The following is a 22,117-nucleotide window of genomic DNA, read 5'->3' as shown; positions in this document are numbered from 1 at the left end:
AAGGCATAGCTCCGGCTACAACTTTTCTTTGTTTACAAATGTGTAAAATCTTGATGCAAAAATTCCACCCAAATTTCTGAACAAAATTAATATTCAGTATTACATCTAGCCTATAGATTCTCTTACTCTTGGTGTAATGACAGTATCCCAGTTTAGGAAACTGTTTTAAAATCTTGTGTCTTGGTTGTGGCTGAGGCTTTGGGAAGGCCAGAGCCCCCTTTGCCACCACACCTAGGGTGTCAGCTCCAAGCCTGGGCCTGAGGGTTTGACGGGGAGCGGGTGAGCTAGATCCTGATCCCAGTGGTCAGTGGCCAGATCCTGGGCTGCTGGCCAGAACCCTGGCTTTGTGAGTGGCTGCAGCTTGGCTCTGCTCCAGCCCACAGGGGCTAAAGGGGCGGGTAGAGAGCATGTAGGGAGCGTGTACGTGGCTTTGTGTCCTTGGCTCCTCCAGACTCTCACATGTGCGGGCACCATATACTTCTGCTGCCCTTGTGCCCCAATCATTGCACAAACAGAAACAGCTCTGACAGGGAAGGGACTGCTAGAGTTAGGAACCCCAGGGCCTGGAAGGAAGGTATGGCTCTCAGAGTGACCTGGGGTCTATTCTGTCCCCTCTGGACCTGTTTCCCTGGCAATGCTGTGGGAACAACAGTCTATGCAACACAGCAGACCTGATGCCACCTGGGGTCCTCCAAATTTTAAGGTGAAGGCAGGGATTGTGAATGATGCAGGGATGGCCAGAATGGTTTTTGCCTTCATTCTTTTCCCAGGGGAACCAAGCCTGTGGGTGGGGAAATCACACTAAGGCTGGACAGTGACTGAATCCTGCCCAGGAGAACCTTGGCTGCCTGCCTTCCAGACCAGGGTCTTTCTTCCCTGAGATCCTGAAGGGGAAGTACCTGGAACTTGGGCGTGTTGCTCCGGTCTGGAAGATCTGATAGACACAGTATGCACACATTTCCCTCGAGCTTCCCGTGACTGGGGAGTAGATGAGAGCCCTGGGTGGGTGGCTGGTTTCTTGAGGTATACATATACCCGACACACCTTACATCTCTGATTTGGCTGCATTTTGGAATCATCTGGGAAGTTTTAAACAATACTGATGTCTAGGTCCAACCTCCAGAGATTATGATTTAATTGGTATGGGGTGGGGTTTTGCAGTTTTCAAACCACAATATCCAGCAAACTTTGAGAACCACTGCCCTACACAGCCCTCCTTCTTCCTTATCTGGAGTCAGGGGCACCTTCAGCTTCTCCAATCACCTGGCCAGTGGCTCTTGTTTCCAGTCCTGCTGTTCCAGGGTGGGTAGGCCTTCAGGCGGAGACCCAGGAATCCAGCTCCAGACTCTGTCCCCGGCAGCCTCTTCAGTCCGGGACGGGACAGGAAGTGTCCGGCGGAGGTGGGGGTGGAGGTGATTGGCAGTTGGAGTCTCCAATGGGCCAGGAGCCCCCCTATTTCACTCCTCTCCTTCCATTGGCGTCTGGGCGGAGCCGCCCCCACTGCGGGGGCCCAGGGCGGGAGGGAGTAGAGGCCGGGGCAGAGGGCGAGGGCAGAGGGCGCTGGCGGCAGCGGCCGCGGAAGGTGAGGCCTGGTGTAGACGCCAAAGTCTTGTCACGAGTGGGCGGGGCAGGGTGATGTATGATCTGAAAGGCCGAGAGTGACTGACGACTGTCAGTGTGTGTGTGCCTGTGAGTCTGTGTCTGTGTGACAGTATCATTGTGTGCGATTCTGAGTGTCACTTGGTGCAGCTGTCAGCTAATGTGACTGCGTGTGTCAGTGTGCATGGAGCTGGGGCTGCATGTGGCTGTGCAAGTGTGGGATTATGTGTGTATCTGTCAATGCACATTTTTGGTGGGACTGGGTTGTGTGTTTGTGTGAGAGGGACTGTGACCACATTAGGGAATGTGTTTTGGGAAGGTCTCTGTGGGGTTTGAGACCATGTCTGCCAGCATGAGAGTGGGTGGCTGGCTTTGTGTGTGCCAATGTGTGACTTCAGCAGTAGCAGAGCAAAAGTGAGGCTTGTGACTATGTGTGTGTGCTGGGTCCTAACTTAAACCGTGTGGGAGTACAGCTGTATTCATGTATTGGGGGACCTACTTCAAGAGCCCATGGGACTGACCTTTCTCTTAAGTGTCCAGCATGGACGGACACACCCACAACACACGTGGCTTCCCCTCCTTCTTCCTCTGCTCAAGAATCCCCAGCATCAGGTCTACTGCTCCTTACTTTCTGTTTCCCTGCTTGACTCAGTTTCCCTTACATGCCGTTTTCTCTCCCTGTTGCTGTCTTACTAGAGATATCTCTGCGTGTTTCTTCATAGCTTTGTTCCCCTGGTCTCTGTGTGGGTGCATTTCCAGTTTTGCCTCTCCTGTCTCTTTGTTTCTCCCTGTGCCCCTATGCCTGCCTTCCCTGCTGATCTTGATCTCTTTGGCTAGTTGGGGGCCTGTAACAGTGATGAGATGCAGGTCTGCCACTGCTAAGAGCTCCCTGAGAGAGGGGGCTTAGACCATGATGAGGAGTTGCTTTTAGGCGGTGCTGTGAGCCCTGGTAGGGGGCTGTGTATGTGTGTGACTGCGTGAGTTTATGAATATGTGTAAGTGTATCTGAGTCTGAGGCTGTGTGGCTGTGCCTGTGTGACTGTGAGTGACCGCATGTGAGAGTGTGTAAGTCTGAGGGTAACTGTGGGTCTTGTGTATCTGGCACCAAGGGACCAAAGGCATTTCCTGGTGCTGGGGCCCAAAGAGTGGAGGGGGAGGTGAGAAATGGCTGGAACTTCCAGGGGAGGGGGAACTGCACTCTTTGGCCTCTCCTGATATCCCCCAACTTGGGGCCTCCTTTCCCCTGGAAGCACAGCCAGCTGTGCCCTAAGGAAACATTTGGTGAGGAGTGAAAAGAGGAGGAGTTTATATCTGATTTTTCATTTGATTGTGTCCACGTGTGTTCAAAGGCATGCCCTTTTGTTAACTGTGCGTCATGAGTCCATGTGTGAATGTGACTATGTCTGGCTGTGTGAAAACACAGGGCATCTCTCACTGACAGGGACATAAGTATTAGCCACCCTCCTTTCCCTCTTGCTGGCCTTGGCTGTGTCTGTGGCTTCCTTTCCAGACTTGGGGGAGGCCTCTTCCCTTCACAGGGCCTTGGGTGGGAGGGAAGGAGGGAGGAGGCAGAAGCGGGGAGGGGGCCTGGCTAGGGGCGGCGGAGCTCCAGGGCTTAGAGGGGGCGGGGCAGGGAAGGGGAAGGAGGGGATGGCTTTGGGGTCCCAGAACTGAGTGGAGTAGGAGACGGGGGCTGTAGCTGGTGAGAAGTCCTGGAGGCCATGGACACTCTGCCGCTGGGATCACCGAGGTAGGGTGGGGCTAAGCAGGGTAAGTGTGGCTGGGTGGCCAGGGGTGAGCCAACTGGACACACTCAGACAGACACACAGACACATGGAGGCCCTGCTCTGCTCTACTACTCCTGAAGGGTCCGTGCTCTTCCTCTTCTGGTCTTGTACCCAGAACCTTTTCCCTGCCTGCCCCTTCGTTCTCCATCCACTTCACCACTGCCTTCCTCCTTCTGCTCCCCCTCGTCCAGAATCTCTCTCTCCTAGCATCCCCCACCTGCAATATAGACACACTGTTAGCTTTTTGAGTTTCCGCCGACCTCAATCCAGTCTTTCCAACACTTCCCACACTGCCCCATCACCTCCTAGTCCTGATCTCTGAGTATCTCTTGGTGCTGTGGCCCCCATGCCTGTTCCTGCAGGCTCCCAGTTCCTCTCAGCCTCCCATCCCCTTCCCTCCCCTCCCCTCCCCGCCACCCTGTCTCCATCTCCATCTGCTGGCTCCTCACCCACCCCCAGCCTCTGGCAGCAGCCAGGGCATCTGGATCTGCTTAACTACACAGCCCCAGCCTGCACCCTAGCCCCATCCAGCTTCACAGACTGGAGACCAACGAAGTGTCAGAGCCAGGCCCAGCTGAGTGGCCCAAGTAGCCAGAGCAAGGAGCCAGGTTCAGGCGAGAAGCCTGGCAGCCAGAGCAGGGGTAGGCCTCAGGGTGGGAGTGCCAGATGGGCTCAGATCCATGATGACAGCCTTCCCCCAGGGTGATAAGGTCTGCCCAGGTTAATCAGCGGTGGTGATAAGCCCTGGACCAGGTGGGGGTAAATACCAGAATTCCCAACAGCTGGACTGGAGGGGTTAATGGGAGTGGCTGAGCTGGTGCCAGTGCTTGGTGCCAGGGGTGGGCGCCAAGGGCGGTGGAGGGGGAGTTGCTGGCACAGTCTGTTGCCTCCGGCTTTTGTTCTGGGCCCTAAGCCCAGGACTGAGATGGAGGGTGTGAGGGGGTGTGTGTGTCCGTGTGTGTGTGTGTGTGTGTGCGCACATGCAAAGCACTGGGTATACGGTGGGAAAGGGGACCTCAGATCAGTTCCTCCAGTGATTTCTAACAGCCTTAGCCCACTTGATGCATCAGTTTTTCTCTAGGAAGGCTCAGTTTTGGAGAGGAAGAGCCAGGCTTTAGCCTCCCTTCTCAGGGGTCGGGGATTTCTGACTCTACCTCTCCCCACAGATGAGCAGCGGCTGCTCAGGGCTGAGCAGGGTCCTGGTGGCCGTGGCTACAGCCCTGGTGTCTGCCTCCTCCTCCTGCCCCCAGGCCTGGGGCCCCCCAGGTGAGAAGAACCCTGCTCTACAACCCCCCAACTCTGACTTGTGACTTGCCACCCTCACTGTGGCCCCTTCCCATGCCTAACTTGTGACACCACCGCTGCCCCTGTCATCCAACCTAGGTCCCCTCTCTACCCTGTTCTCTGACCTCTGTCTCCAGATTATAACATGATGCTTTGATCCAGTGAGCCCCCCACCACCCAGGTTTTAACAGTCTGCTTCTTATCTGCCATTCTCACAAAGTGGGGAGGGGGGTAAAGGAAGAGCCTCACCTCAGAAGTGCCCTCCACAGGGGTCCAGTATGGGCAGCCCGGCAGGTCCGTGAAGCTGTGTTGTCCTGGAGTGACTGCTGGGTAAGTGCCCCCAGCCTGTTGGTCTGACACTCATGACCCTTTCTTGACTTTGCCTAGTCCTCATGTCCCACTCCTCCCATCCTTGCCTGCTCTGTCCGTAATCCTCACCTCTCTTATCTGTCCTAACCCTCTAACCATCCTTATTCAACAGAAAATTCAGCTGGTATGTTTTGAGCACCTGCCAAGTGCCAGGTCTATTCTAGGCTCTGGGATACAGCAGTGCTAATGCCAGGCAAGGTGCCTGCCTTCACGGAGCTTACATCTTAGTGGGGAAGACAATAAGCAAAGGAGAATCTTGCCAGATAGTAATACCTGCAGGGCAGAAAAGCCAAAGAGAGGGATGTTGAAGAGGACAACTGAGTGGTTACCTTATTTATTTATTTATTTTTTTGAGACAGTCTCACTCTGTTGCCCAGGCTGGAGTGCAGTGGTGCAATCTGGGCTCACTGCAACCTCTGCCTCCTGGATTCAAGTGATTCTTCTGCCTCAGCCTCCCAAGTAGCTGGGATTGCAGGCACGCACCACCAGGTCCTGCTAATTTTTTTGTATTTTTAGTAGACACGGGATTTCACCGTGTTGGTCAGGCTTCGAACTCCTGATTTAAAGTAATCCACCCGCCTCAGCCTTGCAAAGTGCTGGATTACCGGCGTGAGCCACTGCGCCTGGCCTGTGGTTACTTTTTAATTGGTAGTTAGGAAACGTCTCTCTGAGGAGGTGATGTTGAAGCTGATTTCTGAAGGTCAGGAAGGAGGCAGCCGTGCGCACATTAAGGTATAAGTGCTCCTGACAGAGGGAACAGCTAGTGCAAAATGCCCTGAGGTGGGAATGAGCTCAATACTCGCAAGGAATAGAAAGAAGACCAATGTAGCTGGAGTTTTCAGTGGGTGAGGGGGAGACAGAGAGGAGCTGAAGAAGGAAATGAAGGCAAGGGCTGGCTCACAAGGGGCTTTGAAAGCCAGTAAAAGGAATTTGGGTTCTATTGCAAATGCAGTTAGAAGCCAATGGAGAGCTGTGGCATGGTCTGACTTACGCTTGACATCTTGTCTTTGTCCATTGTCACCTCATCTTACTTCCAGGGACCCAGTGTCCTGGTTTCGGGACGGGGAGCCAAGGCTGCTCCAGGGACCTGACTCTGGGCTAGGGCATGAACTGGTCCTGACCCAGGCAGACAGCACTGATGAGGGCACCTACATCTGCCAGACGCTGGATGGTGCACTTGGGGGCACAGTGACCCTGCAGCTGGGCTGTGAGTTGGGGAGGGTGGCAGTGATGACACAAGAGGATCCTGAGGGAGTATGGGACCTGAATAAGCCCTCTGGGACCAGGAGGACCTGAGGACTGCTCAGTCTCCAGGTGTACCCTCTGCCTCTAGACCCTCCAGCCCGCCCTGTTGTCTCCTGCCAAGCAGCTGACTATGAGAACTTCTCTTGCACTTGGAGTCCCAGCCAGATCAGCGGTTTACCCACCCGCTACCTCACCTCCTACAGGTGTGTGCGTGATCGGGTGTGGATGCCTACACATTTGGGTATGCTGGCACAACATGGGTGTGGGAAGCAGGGAGGTAGGTTCTGAGGAAAGCCTCAGAGAGGGCAAAAGGCCCTCTTTTCCTTCATGACTTCAGACGGCCCCCTCCCCACCAGGAAGAAGACAGTTCTAGGAGCTGATAGCCAGAGGTAGGACATGAGGGAGCATGTGGGGGCTCCAGCTGGGTCCCACAGTAGGCATTTTCAGAGCCCAAGACCATGTCCTCCCTTCTAGGAGGAGTCCATCCACAGGGCCCTGGCCATGCCCACAGGATCCCTTAGGTGCTGCCCGCTGTGTTGTCCACGGGGCTGAGTTCTGGAGCCAGTACCGGATTAATGTGACTGAGGTGAACCCACTGGGCGCCAGCACACGCCTGCTGGATGTGAGCTTGCAGAGCATCTGTGAGTACCCACCCCTAGACCTCCCCCAGACCCCCATCACAGAGACCCCAAATGGACTCAGATCTCTCCACTCCCAGAGATCCCAAACAGTTTCCTCCCAACATAGACGCCATTTCACACACAGAAGGCCCTGTGGAGCCTGAGAAGGCAAAGGGATCAGAGCCCAGGAGGCATGGTTATTTCAGCACACACTCTAGAGGCCGCTACTGCTACCCACACTGCCTGACTGGCTGCCTAGCCACAGAGCAGGCCCTGCTCTGGGCCCTGTACTGAATGCAGCCATATGTCATGTCCTGCCTTGCTAGCCCCTCCTTCCTTGACCTGTGCATGGGAGTGGGACACTAAAACTCTAGCTGGAATTTGGGCCAATTCATCTTCCTTAGATGAAAATAAGAATTGCTCTTTTATTCACTCAACAAGCATTTCAAAAGCCCACCCACAGATCTCAGGTGGTTTCTTTTTTTCTTTTTCTTCCTTTTTTTGTTGCTATAGGGTCTTACTTTGTGCCCAGCCTGGATGAAGTTCAGTGGCGTGATCTTGGCTCACTGCAGCCTCCAACTCCTGGGCTCAAGCTATCCCCTTACCTCAACCTCCCAAGTAGCTGGGATTACAGGCATGTGCCACCATGTCTGGCTAATTTTTAAAATTTTTTGTGGAGACAGGGTTTTGCTATGTTGCCCACACTGGTCTCAAACTCCTGGCATCAAGTGAACCTCTCACCTTGGCCTTCGAAAGTGCTGGGTTTACAGGCATGAGCCACCACACCCGGCCTCAGCCCATTTCATAATACAGATGACCAGTCTGAGTCTAATGAATGATCAAGTTTAAGATTTCCCCTCCCCTCTCAGGAGTGTCTGGCTAAGGCTCCTTTAAACACACAATTTGGAAAGTGGTAGGGAAGTGACAGGGACCCATAGCCTACCCTGACTTTGTGTCTTGACGCCCTTAGTGCGCCCTGACCCACCCCAGGGCCTGCGGGTAGAGTCGGTACCAGGTTTCCCCCGACGCCTGCGAGCCAGCTGGACATACCCTGCCTCCTGGCCGCGCCAGCCCCATTTCCTGCTCAAGTTCCGTTTGCAGTACCGTCCGGCACAGCATCCAGCCTGGTCCACGGTGAGGCCTGGAGTGCGTCCCAACCCGCGGCTGTGGGTCCTATCTCTGATTTCATGATCCTGGGTGTTCTGTGTAGCTTCCCAGCGCTGGCAGGTCACTGAAGACCCAACACTTCCCTGTGGGCCAGGCTTTGTACTGGGTGCTGGGTTGCAGTGGTGACTGACAGATGGAGTGTCTGTCCTGTGGGGCTATAACTAAGATGTGAAGCCCATCTGTGGGAAGATAGCAATGGCTTTTAAAAAAAAAATCACTCTTTTTTTTTTTTTTTTTTTTTTTTTTTTTGAGAAGGAGTCTCGCTCTGTCACCCAGGCTGGAGTGCAGTGGCATGATCTCGGCTCACTGCAACCTCCGCTTCCTGGGTTTAAGCAATTCTCCTGCCTCAGCCTCCTGAGTAACTGGGACTACAGGTGCCTGCCACCATGCCTGGCTAATTTTTGTATTTTTAGTAGAGACGGGGTTTCACCATATTGGCCAGGCTGGTCTCGAACTTATGACCTCATGATCCGCCCACCTCGGCCTCCCAAAGTGCTGGGATTACAGGTGTGAGACATGGTGCCCAGCCTAAAAATAACTCTTAGGAAAAGGAGTGCCTTACCTAGAGGCACGTCTCCTACAAACACTCATATCCCCAGCTGAGGATAGCAGTGAATTAGAATCTCAGGAGATGTTAAAGGTTGGCTGGTATCAGGACTGGGGAGCAGCAGCATCAGATAATAACTAATATTTACTTAGTGCTGCCTTCCTGTGGGGTTCCTGGCTACACTTTTTGCATACATTGTTTTGTTTAGGTATATTCACCTCTATTTTACAAATGAAGAAACTGAGTCACAGAGAGGCCCAAAGGGTCATTCAATATGTGGTTCACCAAAGATTTGAACCCAGGCTGCCTGATGCCACAGCCTCTCTAAGTAATCACTACTGCTGTCTTACAAACACTAGGTGTAGACTCAGCCCCACCAGACACCCAACATGAGACCTGGACAGCTCTACTAGGCTTTAGGATGAGACTGGGAGCAAGGGGTGCTCTTTGCAGAAGGTGGCTGGGAAGGCCCTGCACTTACAAGCTGGGTAACAATGAGTCATGTTTACCCCCAGGTGGAGCCAGCTGGACTGGAGGAGATGATCACAGATGCTGTGGCTGGGCTGCCCCATGCCGTACGAGTCAGTGCCCGGGACTTTCTGGATGCTGGCACCTGGAGCACCTGGAGCCCGGAGGCCTGGGGAACTCCGAGCACTGGTGAGAGACAAAGCCAAAGAAAAGGGCAGAGGTCCCACCCCAAAGCATCTATCAGCTGAACCAATTCCAAAAGACAGCCAGGTGACATATGCCCTGCCCATGCAGGCACCGCAGTTACTGTCCCAGACTTCATTCTTGTTTGCCTACAGCCCTGTCTTAGCTTAAGTCCTTCCCCTTGGCCTCCACCCCTGCAGTTACAGGCTCCACTTCTACAAGCTTGGAGCTTGCGATGCTCCCTAGGACCTGGCCATGCCCTATCAGGCTCCTCCTCCTAGGAGGGTTGACTTCCAATCTAGGCCTTGGCCTTGAGCGCAGGACGTGACCCCCATCCCCACCAGCGGATGGACACTTATTGTGTCTTGCCTTCCTTTAGGGACCGTACCAAAGGAGGTACCAGCTTGGGGCCAGCTACACATGCAGCCAGAGGTGGAGCCTCAGGTGGACAGCCCTGCTCCTCCAAGCCCCTCCCTCCAACCACACCCTCGGCTACTTGGTGAGCTTGGGCAGATGGGCAAGAGTTGTAAAGGAGTGAAAACCCCAGAGAAGGCCGGGCGCGGTGGCTCAAGCCTGTAATCCCAGCACTTTGGGAGGCCGAAACGGGCGGATCACGAGGCCAGGAGATCGAGACCATCCTGGCTAACACGGTGAAACCCCGTCTCTACTAAAAAATACAAAAAACTAGCCGGGCGCGGTGGCAGGCGCCTGTAGTCCCAACTACTCGGGAGGCTGAGGCAGGAGAATGGCGTGAACCCGGGAGGCAGAGCTTGCAGTGAGCTGAGATCCGGCCACTGCACTCCAGCCTGGGCGGCAGAGCGAGACTCCGTCTCAAAAAAAAAAAAAAAAAAAAAAAAAAAAAAAAAGAAAACCCCAGAGAAAAGGGGACACTAAGGTTGGTCAGCCTTGCTCTCAGTAACGTGTGGCCCTCCCTCTTAGATCACAGGGACTCTGTGGAGCAGGTAGCTGTGCTGGCGTCTTTGGGAATCCTTTCTTTCCTGGGACTGATGGCTGGAGCCCTGGCACTGGGGCTCTGGTAAGTGACTGCCATCGGTCCCTCAGCCTCTGATCCTCACAAATGCTCTGATGTCCATAGACCACATTCATCTCCACCCTTCATGACTGCCCACTGAACCTGTCTGATTCTGGAACTACCTCCCCACACCTCCATCCCCCATGCCCCACTTGATTTTAACTGATTCCTCTCCTGACCCTTTACTAATAAACCCTTTGGAGGAGACTGAGATACCCCACATTGTTGGAGAGACAGCTACCTTTCTATGCCCCAGGCTGAGGATGAGACGGGGCGGGAAGGATGGATCCCCAAAGCCTGGGTTCTTGGCCCCAATGATTCCAGTGGACAGGCGTCCAGGTGAGTAGGACATCCAGGAGATTTGTACTTGGATATGTGTGCCCCTATTTTGAGTGTCCAGATTAAAAGCTGGCTGCCCTAGTCATTTTTAAAATGCTGGGAATCCAAGTTGGGTCTCCTCATTTTAATGATGTCTAGGCTGAGGGCTAGGCCTTTCATTCTTGAGTCCCTGGGCTAAGAAGTGGGTCACTTCCCCTTTTCTCAGGGTACCGAGGAAGGACCCCAGATGGACTCCCCTCCAGGGTATTAGTATTAATACTCCTCCAGGGTATTATACTCAGAGCTGGATATTCATCCTTTTTTTTCCAGGTGTCTTGGATCAGTGCTGGGTCCCCTCCCTCATTCCTAATGTGCCTGGGCCCACAGCTAGGTCCACTCCCTTATCTTCAGCGTGTTGAAGAGCCTCCCTCAGAGCTGGGCTCCTCTACTCATCTTCAGAATGTTAAGCTTAGAACTGAGTCACCTCCTTCATTCTCAGGGTGTCTGGGCCAAGATCCAGTCCTACTGTCTTTCCTGATTTGCCTCCTGCTTCTTTTAGGAGCTCCAAACCTATAGAGGACCCAGGAGGGCTTCGGCAGAGTCCACCTATAATTCTGTCTTGCTGGTGTGGATGGATGGACAGTAGATCCCTATGGTTGGGTCTCAGCTGGAAGTTCTGTTTGGAGCCCATTTCTGTGAGACCCTGTATTTCAAATTTGCCAGCTGAAAGGTGCCTGTACCTCTGATTTCACCCCAGAGTTGGAGTTCTGCTCGAGGAATGTGTGTAATGTGTACATCTGTGTCCATGTGTGACCATGTGTCTGTGAGGCAGGGAACATATATTCTCTGCATGCATGTATGTAGGTGCCTGGGGAGTGTGTGTGGGTCCTTGGCTCTTGGCCTTTCCCCTTGCAGGGGTTGCGCAGGTGTGAATAAAGAGAATAAGGAAGTTCTTGGAGATTGTACTTAGAGATTATTGTCCAATGCTGCTTTATTATTTGGCTATTGGGGGCTTCAGCCCATTTTCCTTAGCATCCCAAAATTCAGGTTGGGCAGAGTCCCGTGGAGCTTTCTCTCTTGGTGCTCAAACCACTGTGACAGGCTGGGGTTCTGGGTGTGGATGCAGATGCTGCGTTGAGCCAGGTGAAGCCTGGGTAGAGAAAGGTACAAAGCTATGGCCATAGCTTGGGGATGAGATTAGGGTCCAGGGGTTAGGAGCAAGGACCAGATGAAAACCTGAGTTGGCATCAGAATTAGCAGTTAGGGCTGGGGTTGGGATCAGCATTAGGGGTTGGGACTGAGGTCAGAGTCAGGGGTATCAGGGGTGGGAGCTCACACGAAAGCCTGGAGATGACAGTCCCCATCAGCCTCCTGCAGTTCCACCCGGATGACCTTCCTCAGTAGCTTGTCTGAGAGTGGCTTTCGGTAGAGCTGAGTACAGCAGGCAGTGCTGGGTGGCAGTAGGAATGCTAGAGGGCAACAGGGCCATGTGTTCAGAGGGATCCTGACCAAGAACCTCTCTGCCAGACAGCTGGAGGTTAGGTTGGATTTCCTGGTTCTTTTCAACTTCATCCCATTCACCCAGACCCCCAGCTTTCTATACCCCCAAGTACTCACCTGCTGTAGGGTCTGGGCTCAGGAGCAATGACAGGAGCAGGAGACTGCAGAAGGTTGAGGGCCCCTTCATGTTTACTCAGCCTAGACTCTTCCTTCTCTCTCTCTCCTCCTCCCCTACCTTTTATCTGGGTGCCTTTTACCTGGGGCACTAGGTGAGTCAGAGGTGGTTGGAGATGTATTGTGTATCCTGTGACATTCCTGGGCCCTAATTCTTGGTCTGTTGCCACAGATTCCTTCCTCATCTAGGACAGCCATTTCCCATGTGTTCCTAAGCTCTGGGCAGTGAAGCTGAGGGAAGGATTAGTGTGTGATGTAGGGACTGATAGAACAGTGAGTAAGGGCAGTCAAGCATCCACAGCAACCTCTAATGATAGACATTCACACTCAAATATGCATAGCCACACATTCGAAGTCACTCCTCAATCACTCGATCAACCTCACAAAGTCATACTCGTGATCAGACAACCATAGACAAAATTATATAGCCCCAGTTATACTCAAAGTCCCAATCCCACCCAGTTGTGTTTTCACAGTCATCCAATCACAAGCAAATTCACACTAGCACACACAGATTCTGATAGGGGAGTTCTGGGTGGGGTGGGAGCAGAGGGCAGGCGAGCACCAGCTTGCCTTCATCTTCTCCTCCCCACTTCCTGGCCTGACCTGACTGTCTTATCAGGAGAAACTGATGGGAATGCGTTCCTAGAGCAGGCTCTTCTGGCTGAGGATGGGTCTTGGCTGAGGCCAGCCACATTCAGAGAAGCTGGGGGAAGGCCCTTTTTGGTAATATTGAGGGTGCTTTGGAGATGCTGAGGTGTGGCAGCTTTCCCCAGGATGATGAGACAAGGAGGAAAGGTGGGGTAGATAAGGAGGGAAGATAAAAGCTCTTTGGTGCTAGGTTACTGTTGTCAAAACAGGTAAAAGGCCCAATGAATCTTACCTTCCTGTTTTTGTCTAGTCCTGTTCCAGGAATGCCAACCTCTTGCCAGCAGGGGCCTAGGGTCTCCAGATCCAGTCCCTGACTTGTTGAAGACATCAGACTCAAGTACTCAATTACATCTTTGTTCTACTCAAATTCCAGCCCTTTCCTGGGCCTGGAGGAACATCCCCCCTCCCTACCCAGGTTCAGTCACACCCTCATGTCCAACTCCTATACCCCCCTGCATCCCACCCTCCAGCTATAGCCACTTCTCTCCTAATCCCATACCCAGCTGTTCTTTACCCCCTTCCTCAATGCAAAGCTCCTATTCATCTTTATCCAGTCCTTTCCAGGAAGCTGGGAACTGCCTAGGGTGGGGGTATGCTGCCAAGTTCAGTGCCCCTGGCTCCTTGAAGAATTTCCCACTCCTGGTCCAGGGATCTCAATCTGCAAGTCCTGCTCTATATTTGAAACATAAACTAAGTCATAAAGCAGTAATCCAGCCCTTATCTTGTTGCAGTCATCTGTTGTAGGGTCAGCCACTCTCTATGGAGTAGGCTTTCTCTTGGGATAGGGCTTAGGCCTTTCTCTTGCGCTCCGAGGCTTGGGTGTAGCCACTGAGGAAATCCCAAGGAAATCTCCCAGGTTCCTCGGTCTTATCAAAGACCTTCTCCATCAGTTGGCTGTGCGATACATACTTTCTGGTCTTTCCTGGACTTGTTGGTCCAGAGGCCTTCGGAAGGCAGAAAGCAAATGCTTTTGGGTGTGCACCCACCTCTCCCCTTTAAGACCAAGTCTTCTCCCTAGCCAAAATCTGCAGTAGCAGGGGTAGCTGCAGGCTGAAAGCTTTGGCCCCAGCCAGAAACTGGGCTGTCTCTTTCTTTAACTTAATCTTGTGGTGCCCTTTCTGGTGCTGGGTCCAGTCCCTAACTGAAGGTAGGCCCACATAGCAGCCTCTGATTCTCATCACTTGAGTTAGTGGGTCCCAGACTGATTGGGTGACAGAAGGGGGCGGCAGAGAGCAGTGGGCCTTGGACTCTCCTAGGGAGGGAGCAAGAACTGCTAGGTAGGCTGATGCCAAGGATCTCTAAACTTGGGATCAGACTGGAGGAGCCAAAAGTTGGGGTATGAACTGTAGGAAAGGTCACCAACCCAAGTCCCTCCTCTGTGGCAGGCAGCTTCTAGGAATCTCCCCCTCTTCTCATTTACAGCCTGCATCCTACACCTCTGCTTAAAATGTTTTGAGATACACTCCCAGCAGAGAAGATTCTTCAGACAGTTGGCAAAGTCCTGGCTCGGAGGAAGGGAGTAACAGGCAGGATTATTTAGTTCTCTTCATCTAGGCTATTCACAGTATGGGTTTTTGGGGCATGGGGTTGGGGGAGACAGTCATTGATAGTAACAGGAGGCCTGACACTGATGAGGGGCTTTGACGTGGAAGGGCACCCTTTTAGGGAGGGACGCCCTGTCAGTACGGAACAGAGCCGGTGTGGGGAGGGGCGCTCGGCTCGAATGGCGACAGCGGCGGCAGAGTCAGGAGGTCAGTACGGTGGGCTTCGGTTTAAATCTTTAATGCACTGGCTGGCTGGGCAGCGGCGGTGGGGCTGCGGCGGGGGAGGCTACGACCCGAGCGCTGGGGAGCAGGGCCCAGGCCGCTGGACAGACAGCTCATCAGGCCTCGCAGAGGCTCCAGCTTCTGCTCCCCGGGGTGCGCCGAGCTGTGGGGCGACCCGACACTGGCATGAGGCGGGGCGGGAGCTACCGGAATCCCCCCGATGGGTCCTCAGAGACTGAGTCTCGTCCATGCCCGGGGCTGGCCCGCGGTATCGCAGCCCCCTCACCTCCGCTCCCTCCGCCACATGCGCAGCCAGGGGAAAAAGTAGAAACAGCCCCAGTAGATCCTGCAGAGAGAGGGCAGAGGCGGGCGGGGCGGGGCGGGGCGGGGCGGAGCTGACCCCACAGACTCCGCCCCACGGCGCCTCGCCCTCGAGGAAGGCTCCGCCCCGCCCCTAAAATCGGCACCCTTCGCAGCCCACGCCCCTCGGAGGCTCGCCCCGCCCACCCCTCGCCCCCGCAGAACTCCACCCTCCCCCACCCCGGAGCCGCCTGGTTCCTCCTCCGCAGAACCCGCCTCCACTCACTCCTCCTCCGCCTCCAGCGCCACTTCGTATCTCCTCATTCCCGACATGTCCTGGGCTCCGAACGTCTCCTGGGGAGCGGCATGATTCAATCAGGGATTCCCTAGCCCCAGGTCCCCTTCTCCGTCATGCTCAGGACGAGGCTGCCCAGTTCTCAGGTAATCTGAGGCCGATGCCCCCGGGAAGCCTCAGTTGCCACCACGGGACAGGGTGGGCTTGGAGATTTGGGAGGCACTGGAAGTTAAAGGGCGAGGAGGCCGGTCATCTCCGGGGCCTGGGGCATTTAGGGGGCCAGGGCGAGAGGTTTGGCGGTCTTGGGGCTGGGAGATTTGGGGCCCTGGGTGAGGATTTTCAGGGGCTGGGGTCACCTGGAGGGGGGGCTGAGAGGGGTCAGCGCAGCCTAAACTCCCGCCCTCCCTGGCTCCACCCCGGAAACGGACCGTTACCATTACGTCACAGGGATGCCGTCGCGCACTAGATTTGCCTGTCCCCCGGAAGGGGTGGGGTCTGCATGTCTCCCAGAGGAGGCGAAGTCGAAACGTCATCTTAGGGGGTGAGGCCAGGGGCGGAGTTGGTTGTTTAAGATGCGGGCAAAGGACCCTCTTTTACAGGTGTGGAGTCAGGTTTTGGAGCTACACCTTGGGAGGCCGAGGCTTCTGCACCAGGCAGCAAGAAAAGTTTTCCCAATCCCCACGTCTCCTCTACCCGTCCCTGACTTCTGCCCTGCCAAGTGCCTCTCTTTCCTGCCGAGAGAGGTCTTGTATGACCCTGGGCTGAGGAGGAAGAGGTCCTCAGAGAGAGTCCAGTCTAGAAAAGGCCAGGCTACGGAAATACCTGGTTGAGTGGCCTCAGCTAAGCCACTGAATGTCCAGAGGGTCATTGCCCTTCCTCTCTGGCCTGAGACCTATCTTCCTGTGATATGTTTTTTTTCCCTACGGTCAATCAACAGATATTTGCTGAATGACCATCTGTGTGTCAGGCACTGTGCTGGGCATGAGAATGTAGTAGTAAAGAAGACAGGTGACCGGGCGCGGTGGCTCACGCCTTTAATCCCAGCACTTTGGGAGGCCGAAGTGGGTGGATCACAAGGTCAGGAGTTCAAGACCTGCCTGCCAAGATGGTGAAACCCTGTTTCTACTAAAAATACAAAAATTAGCTGGGCGTGGTGGCAGGCATCTGTAATCCCAGCTACTTGGGAGGCTGAGGCAGAGAATTGCTTGAACCTGGGAGGTGGAGGTTGCAGTGAGTTGAGAGCATGCCACTGCATTCCAGCGTGGGCCACAGAGCGAGACTCTGTCTCAAAAAAAAACAAAAAAATGGCCGGGCGCGGTGGCTCAAGCCTGTAATCCCAGCACTTTGGGAGGCCGAGGCGGGCGGATCACAAGGTCAGGAGATCGAGACCACAGTGAAACCCCGTCTCTACTAAAAATACAAAAAATTAGCCGGGCGCGGTGGCGGGCGCCTGTAGTCCTAGCTACTCAGGAGGCTGAGGCAGGAGAATGGCGTGAACCCAGGAGGCGGAGCTTGCAGTGAGCCGAGATCGCGCCACTGCACTCCAGCCTGGGCAACAGCGTGAGACTCCGTCTCAAAAAAAAAAAAAAAAAAAAAAAAACCAAAAAAACAAAAAAACCCCACAAACAACAAACAAGACAGGCACCACCTCTGCCCTCTGAGAGGTAGGGGTAGAGCTGGGAGGATCAAAAGAGAATAGTCAGATTCTTACAATAAATGGGGCAGACTGGCGGGAAGAAGTAGAAGGTGCCGAGAAAGGGCAATTAACCCAGTGTGGGAGGTTGGAAATAGCTGCCCCAGACCTCTAACATCCCAGCCAAGGCCTGATACTGAGCCATAGTTGGTTTGAGTAAGGGGAAAGACAGTCTTGGGGCTAGGCCGACTGTATAGGAGGGAGTGACCAGAAATAAGTGGGGTGAAAGTTTCCTCTGGTTGAAATGTGAGGAATGGATACCTGTCTTCTCTCACCCATCTCGCCCTCTTTCTCCCTCTCATACTTGACTTCCCCTACCTAAGCCACATACAGATAGCAAGACAGACAGATTCATAGGTGCTAGGTGGTTTTATTGGAAGCACTGCAGTCTGGGAGTTGTGAATCTGTGCTTTTCACAACGTTCACCCTTTCACTCACATTCACACTCACGTTGACACTCCAGGCCTGGCTGGGTCAGGTCTGGTGCCGAGGAACTAGAGGCCTGGTCTTCTCTTCTGGTCCTTTGTTTCCCAGGCCAGGGCTCTCTCTGGCACTCCCATGGCCTAACTGCTGTGGCTCTTGCTCTGGGAAAGGAAGGAGAGAAAGGGCCATGGGCTGTAATCTTAGATGGGGCTCAGAGGGGGCAGACAGGACTGGGGAGGGCCAGACTTGCCTTGGCAGAGGTCTTCTGCAGTCTCCAGATGGTACAATCCATCCAGGGCTGGTCTAGAGGTTGCCTCTCAGTGTGGTGAATTTGGAGTCAGAGAGAATGGAGCCATAGAACTCATCTTCCTGAAAGGCCCTGGTGTGAGGGGCAGATGCTGGGGACCACATCTGGGAACCTGTTTTAGGGGATTCCTTGTGGGAGGGATTGGGCAAGGAGAAGTGAAGGAAGTAAGATGGTGAATGGAGACCTGGATGATGGAGGAAGTGATTGGGAGGGGAGGAGACTGGACATTCTCCACCCCAACTCATAGGACAAAGTGCCCTGCAGCCATCCCTGAAGAGGAGGTAGCAGAAGGCACCAAAAATGTCCCCAGGAATTGGGTGTTGATTTGGTAAGAGGCAGAGTCCTCAGAATTGTTGGTATCACCCAGAGCTAGGGAGTGAGTATTAGCTTTAGGGCTTAAGATGGGAAGGCCATAGCCCTGACTGGAACTTGGGATATCTGTGTCCAGAGCTTTAGTGTTGCTCTCTACTCCACCCACATGCACTGTTCTCTTCTTCCTCTGGGAAGAGCAGGCTAGAGAGACAGAGCCTATAAAGAGAAGAGCAGCCAGATGGCTCCAGGACCCATCCAGGCACTGATACATACAGGAACAGCTGGGGTACAGGCACATCTATATCACACAGGTGCACACAAAGGCATACCCACACCACACAGGCACACACATAGACTGCAAAGGAATACACACAATGCACAGGTATACCCATGTCACACAGGATGTGCACACACACACAAGGGCACATCCATTTGGCATATGTACAGTCTCAGGTTCATACTTGGACCTGGATGTTGACATTGTGAAAGAAGAATGAATCTCAGGACCCCCAAATCATTAAGCCAAGGGGAAAGTCAAGCTAGGAATTGTGTCAGGCAAACCTGCCTCTCATTTTATTCCTAAGAGAGATAACTACAAAGATAAAAAAAAACTACTTACCTCCCTCACAATTGGTCCACAGGGAAATTCCTTGTGGGCCTCAAGATCTTTACCTTAAGACGGTTGTGTTGAATTTCACCCTGACAATGTAAACTGATAGCTTATCTTCACAGGTGCAGTACAATGGCCAGATCGCAAAGTCATCCCTCTGCTCACCTGAGACAAATGCATATCTAATTGCTTCTTCTGCCCTATTGTTTATGCAAAAATGCAGATTCACTGAGCCAGACTAAGGCATCAGTGTGACTATTCCTTTACTCCCCACTCCATGTAAATTGTGTAGTCAGTGAAAGATTGATCAAAGACCCAAAAGAATGCAGCCTTTTGTCTCTTATCTACCTATGACCTGGAAGCCACCACTTCGAGTTGTCCCGCCTTTCCAGACTGAACCAGTGTAACATCTTACAGGTATTGATTGATGTCTCATGTCTCCGCAAAATGTATAAAATCAAGCTGTGCCTCGACCACCTTTAGCACGTGTTGTCAGAACCTCCTGAGGCTGTGTCATCTCATGAGTGTGTGCTCAACCTTGGCAAAATAAACTGTCTAAATTGATTGAGACCTGTCTCAGATACTTTTGGGTTCACAACATGAACTCAGCTTCCTTTACAGACTCCGTGAGACCTGCGTGTTGATCCCTGCTATGCCCCTCACCTTACCGTTTAACCCCTGCCCCATTTTACTCACTCCTGGCAAGAAAACCAGTATGCCGAGAAGAGGAGTGGTGCCACACAGGAGGCCATGGAGGATGAGCAGAGATGGACAATTGAGTAGAGTCCCTGAGAGCAGCAAGAGGCCTGCTTGTGTGGAGTCTGTGTGACTGTGTGAGGTTGGATGGGAAGAGCAAGCAGGAGAGGGATCATGATCATGAGGGCAAGGGAGTCCTTGGAAGAAGACTGAGGGTCAGTGAGTGTGTGTGGATCTGCAGGGGGCTGTGGCTGTCTCCTGTTTATGGCCCCCTAAAACTTTCATTTTCTACGTTCAGAAACTTCCTCCCCTTCTGGTGTGTAATAAAGAATTTGACTGGCCTTTGTCCCTGGCTCCTGAGAGGGAGACTAAACCTGTGGAATTTCCCAAGTAATAGTGTCTTTGTTACTCATGAGCCCTTTGGAACTCACCTGGGTTTATGCTAAGAGATGAGATGACTCAGGTTAGAGGTTGGTCACCATAAAGACCAACCATGTGATTAGAGGGTTGGGCTTTGGGCCAGGCTGACCTCTGGGGTGGAAGTGGGCGCTGGAGATTGAATTCAGGTATGTGGCCAGTAATTCAGTTATGCTGTTGTAAGGAAATCTCAATAAAAACTCCGGACACCAAAACTCATAAAACTTTCTGGTTGGACCGGGCGCGGTGGCTCAAGCCTGTAATCCCAGCACTCTGGGAGGCCGAGACGGGTGGATCACTAGGTTGGGAGATCGAGACCATCCTGGCTAACACAGTGAAACCCCATCTCTACTAAAAAATACAAAAAACTAGCCGGGTGAGGTGGCGGGCGCCTGTAGTCCCAGCTACTCGGGAGGCTGAGGCAGGAGAATGATGTAAACCCGGGAGGCGGAGCTTGCATTGAGCTGAGATCCGGCCACTGTGCTCCAGCCTGGACAACAGAGCGAGACTCCGTCTCAAAAAAAACTTTCTGGTTGATGAACACTTTGATGTGCCAGGAGGGTGATGCACCTTATGTCTCCACAGGGAGAAACCACTGAGAAAAGCTCTGCATTTGAGACCCTCCTAGACTTCATCCTGTGTGTCTTTTCATTTGGCTGTTTCTGATTTACACCCTTAATAAACTAAACACAGCACTTTCCTGAGTTCTGTGAGTCATTCTAGCAAATTATCAAAACTGACAGGGGTTTTGGGAACCTCCCAGACTTGTAGCCAGTTGGCCAGAAATGTGGGTGGCTTGGAGACCCTACTTGTGGCTGGTATCTAAATTGGGGACAGTCTTGTTGGGGACCTTTCTCTTAAACCTGTGGAGTCTGGTGCTAACTCTCCGTGGCTAGTGTCAGAAGTGAATTGCAGTCCATGAGTTGATAGCAGAATACCTTCCCACTGAATATCTCCCCATCGTTTCTGTCTCCCTTTTTGTGGAGGAAACTTTTCTCTTTCACAACTCTCCTTAGTAGACTGCACCTGGTTTTCACTTTTTGGCTTTAGCTCTGAGAATCTCAGCAATAAGCAGTTTGGACAAGGGTAGGAGAGTTTGCACTATTACCGTTAAGGGAAGATTTGCAAGGTTTGTGATGTTGCTCCTTTGGAGGCATTTGAGCCATCGGTCTCAAGGCTGGGAGTCAGGGTTTGGTTCAAGATTAGGGTCAGAGGTAGGAATGTGTCTCTTCCCTAGGTTCCTCACTGCCAGCTCTTCTCTGTAGTACTAAGACACCTGGGGGTAGGAGGAGTGGGAAAGATGGGACATAGCCACCTCCTAGATTCCCTGAGGACAATCACAGGAGCAGGGTAAGGATGAGAAGGTCCCCTCCCAGATTCTCCAGATGTCCCTGGGCCCATCACAGTGCCTACATATCCACCATCTGAGATCTATTCCTCCTTTGCAAAGTGAAGCTAAAGGGAACATTCTTTGGAAGCAGGTTCAGCTCCCCTATTTCTCATCTCTGGCCTCTAGGACTTCACTCTCCTGGCCCAGCCAGCACTGTCCCTCTCCCTTATTGACCCATTTTCCTGTGCTCCAGAGCTGAGTTAAAATAGCTGGAGGACAACTTGGCCTAGAACACCCCCATTCTCTACTGTAGCTTCCCTATCCTGGAAATTGAGAGGGAGTTTTGAGGAGAGGGTCTGGTCAGCTCACAGAGTAACAGGGAAACGAAGCAGGCTCACTGTGTACAATTTGTCTGAGTCCAGTGGGAGAACATATCCAACAAGTTATATGAAATGGATTTATTACTTACAGGTAGGCAGCAAGGGAAACAGAGCCCCAGGATTAATTGTGAGGCAGCCCCGAGGCTCAGGAAAGCTGCCCAGGGCAGATGAAGTTTCATCTGCCTATGCTCCACTTGCACTGCAGCCAAGGACTCCGGAAAGCAGCCTGCCTTGGGTTTTATACCCTAGGGCAATGTGACTTCCTAGGCTAAAACATTGAAGGATATTCTGTTTCTGGGGTGGGACTAGAACAGAGCCTGTTCTTTATCTGTTTCTGTCACCTCTTCCTTATCTCAAGATTTTGCATTCCAAGTGAGAAAGGGAGGAGAACTGGGTCAGTGTATAGTCACCCAGAGAACTGTTCTGCCAGACCCAAGAGATAGACCTTTCAGAAGACACTATTGTGGAGTACTATTCTGTTTCCCATTCCAGATCTAGAGTATATAATAGAGCAGATTTAATTGCCTGTATTTTTCTGCCCCATCCATCCATCCATCATCCATCCATCCATCCATCCATCCATCCATCCATCCATCCATCCATCCATCCATGTGTCTATATGTCCACTCGTCTTTGTCTCTCC

The 22,117-nt window shown here is 52.9% G+C and overlaps 5 protein-coding genes across 14 annotated transcripts in view; 1 reads left to right on the top strand and 4 right to left on the bottom strand.

The window, feature by feature from the left end:
* Window positions 1–22,117, bottom strand: part of DCTN3 (dynactin subunit 3) — a 237,471-nt gene that overhangs the window by 36,250 nt on the left and 179,104 nt on the right. The window contains exon 1 of one of the 6 annotated variants that reach the window (XM_050760843.1): window positions 10,441–10,450. The exons of 4 other annotated variants lie outside the window; for them this stretch is intronic. The gene's annotated coding sequence lies outside the window, so the exon portion shown is untranslated. Of the gene's footprint in view, window positions 1–3,727; window positions 3,738–10,440; window positions 10,451–22,117 lie in introns of those variants that run through there. One more of the 6 variants, XM_050760845.1, reaches the window with a different exon arrangement.
* SIGMAR1 (sigma non-opioid intracellular receptor 1) overlaps window positions 1–22,117 on the bottom strand; it is a 168,799-nt gene that overhangs the window by 14,754 nt on the left and 131,928 nt on the right. The window lies entirely within an intron of this gene.
* IL11RA (interleukin 11 receptor subunit alpha) lies at window positions 1,008–11,578 on the top strand. Of its 2 annotated transcripts, none has more exons than XM_050760775.1 (13): window positions 1,008–1,582; window positions 4,553–4,652; window positions 4,940–5,000; window positions 6,077–6,246; window positions 6,373–6,487; window positions 6,641–6,673; window positions 6,759–6,925; window positions 7,875–8,038; window positions 9,134–9,275; window positions 9,649–9,768; window positions 10,209–10,305; window positions 10,559–10,641; window positions 11,180–11,578. In XM_050760775.1, exons 1-13 carry the CDS (start codon window positions 1,436–1,438, stop codon window positions 11,194–11,196), a joined length of 1,416 nt encoding a protein of 471 aa, XP_050616732.1. In that variant the 5' UTR covers window positions 1,008–1,435; the 3' UTR covers window positions 11,197–11,578. The 2 variants fall into 2 exon arrangements, with proteins under 2 accessions (XP_050616732.1, XP_050616731.1); XM_050760774.1 differs by having other exon boundaries at window positions 7,875–8,050.
* Window positions 11,574–13,384, bottom strand: CCL27 (C-C motif chemokine ligand 27). Its single transcript, XM_050760862.1, has 3 exons — window positions 12,238–13,384; window positions 11,957–12,089; window positions 11,574–11,770 (listed from the first exon to the last, which is right to left on the bottom strand). The coding sequence occupies exons 1-3, from the start codon at window positions 12,305–12,307 to the stop codon at window positions 11,635–11,637; spliced, it is 339 nt and encodes a 112-aa protein (XP_050616819.1). The 5' UTR covers window positions 12,308–13,384; the 3' UTR covers window positions 11,574–11,634.
* Window positions 14,712–22,117, bottom strand: part of LOC126937437 (uncharacterized) — a 265,633-nt gene continuing 258,227 nt past the window's right edge. For 2 of the 4 annotated variants that reach the window (XM_050760869.1, XM_050760870.1), the window contains exons 2-5: window positions 15,663–15,724; window positions 15,298–15,365; window positions 14,998–15,057; window positions 14,712–14,874 (exon numbers count right to left, since the gene is read on the bottom strand). In XM_050760869.1, the coding sequence (XP_050616826.1) occupies window positions 14,718–14,874; window positions 14,998–15,057; window positions 15,298–15,344 (264 nt within the window). In that variant the 5' untranslated portion in view covers window positions 15,345–15,365; window positions 15,663–15,724 and the 3' untranslated portion in view covers window positions 14,712–14,717. Of the gene's footprint in view, window positions 14,875–14,997; window positions 15,058–15,297; window positions 15,366–15,662; window positions 15,753–22,117 lie in introns of those variants that run through there. The other 2 variants (XM_050760867.1, XM_050760866.1) reach the window with 2 other exon arrangements.

The sequence above is a fragment of the Macaca thibetana genome, chromosome 15 (assembly GCF_024542745.1).
Source record: "Macaca thibetana thibetana isolate TM-01 chromosome 15, ASM2454274v1, whole genome shotgun sequence".
Lineage (NCBI taxonomy): Eukaryota > Metazoa > Chordata > Mammalia > Primates > Cercopithecidae > Macaca > Macaca thibetana.
The sequence above is the reverse complement of the archived record's forward strand: the minus strand, read 5'-3'. Positions and strand labels throughout refer to the sequence as shown.

Coding starts and splice junctions, on each gene's coding strand:
- IL11RA (XM_050760774.1), top strand. CDS start 1,436: ATGGGCCAGGAGCCCCCCTATTTCACTCCTCTCCTTCCATTGGCGTCT. Junction 4,653..4,939: donor CCAGGCCTGGGGCCCCCCAG/GTGAGAAGAACC, acceptor TGCCCTCCACAG/GGGTCCAGTATGGGCAGCCC. Junction 6,926..7,874: donor TGTGAGCTTGCAGAGCATCT/GTGAGTACCCAC, acceptor TGACGCCCTTAG/TGCGCCCTGACCCACCCCAG.
- CCL27 (XM_050760862.1), bottom strand. CDS start 12,307: ATGAAGGGGCCCTCAACCTTCTGCAGTCTCCTGCTCCTGTCATTGCTC. Junction 12,090..12,237: donor GAGCCCAGACCCTACAGCAG/GTGAGTACTTGG, acceptor GTTGCCCTCTAG/CATTCCTACTGCCACCCAGC. Junction 11,771..11,956: donor TGTCATCTCCAGGCTTTCGT/GTGAGCTCCCAC, acceptor TTCTCTACCCAG/GCTTCACCTGGCTCAACGCA.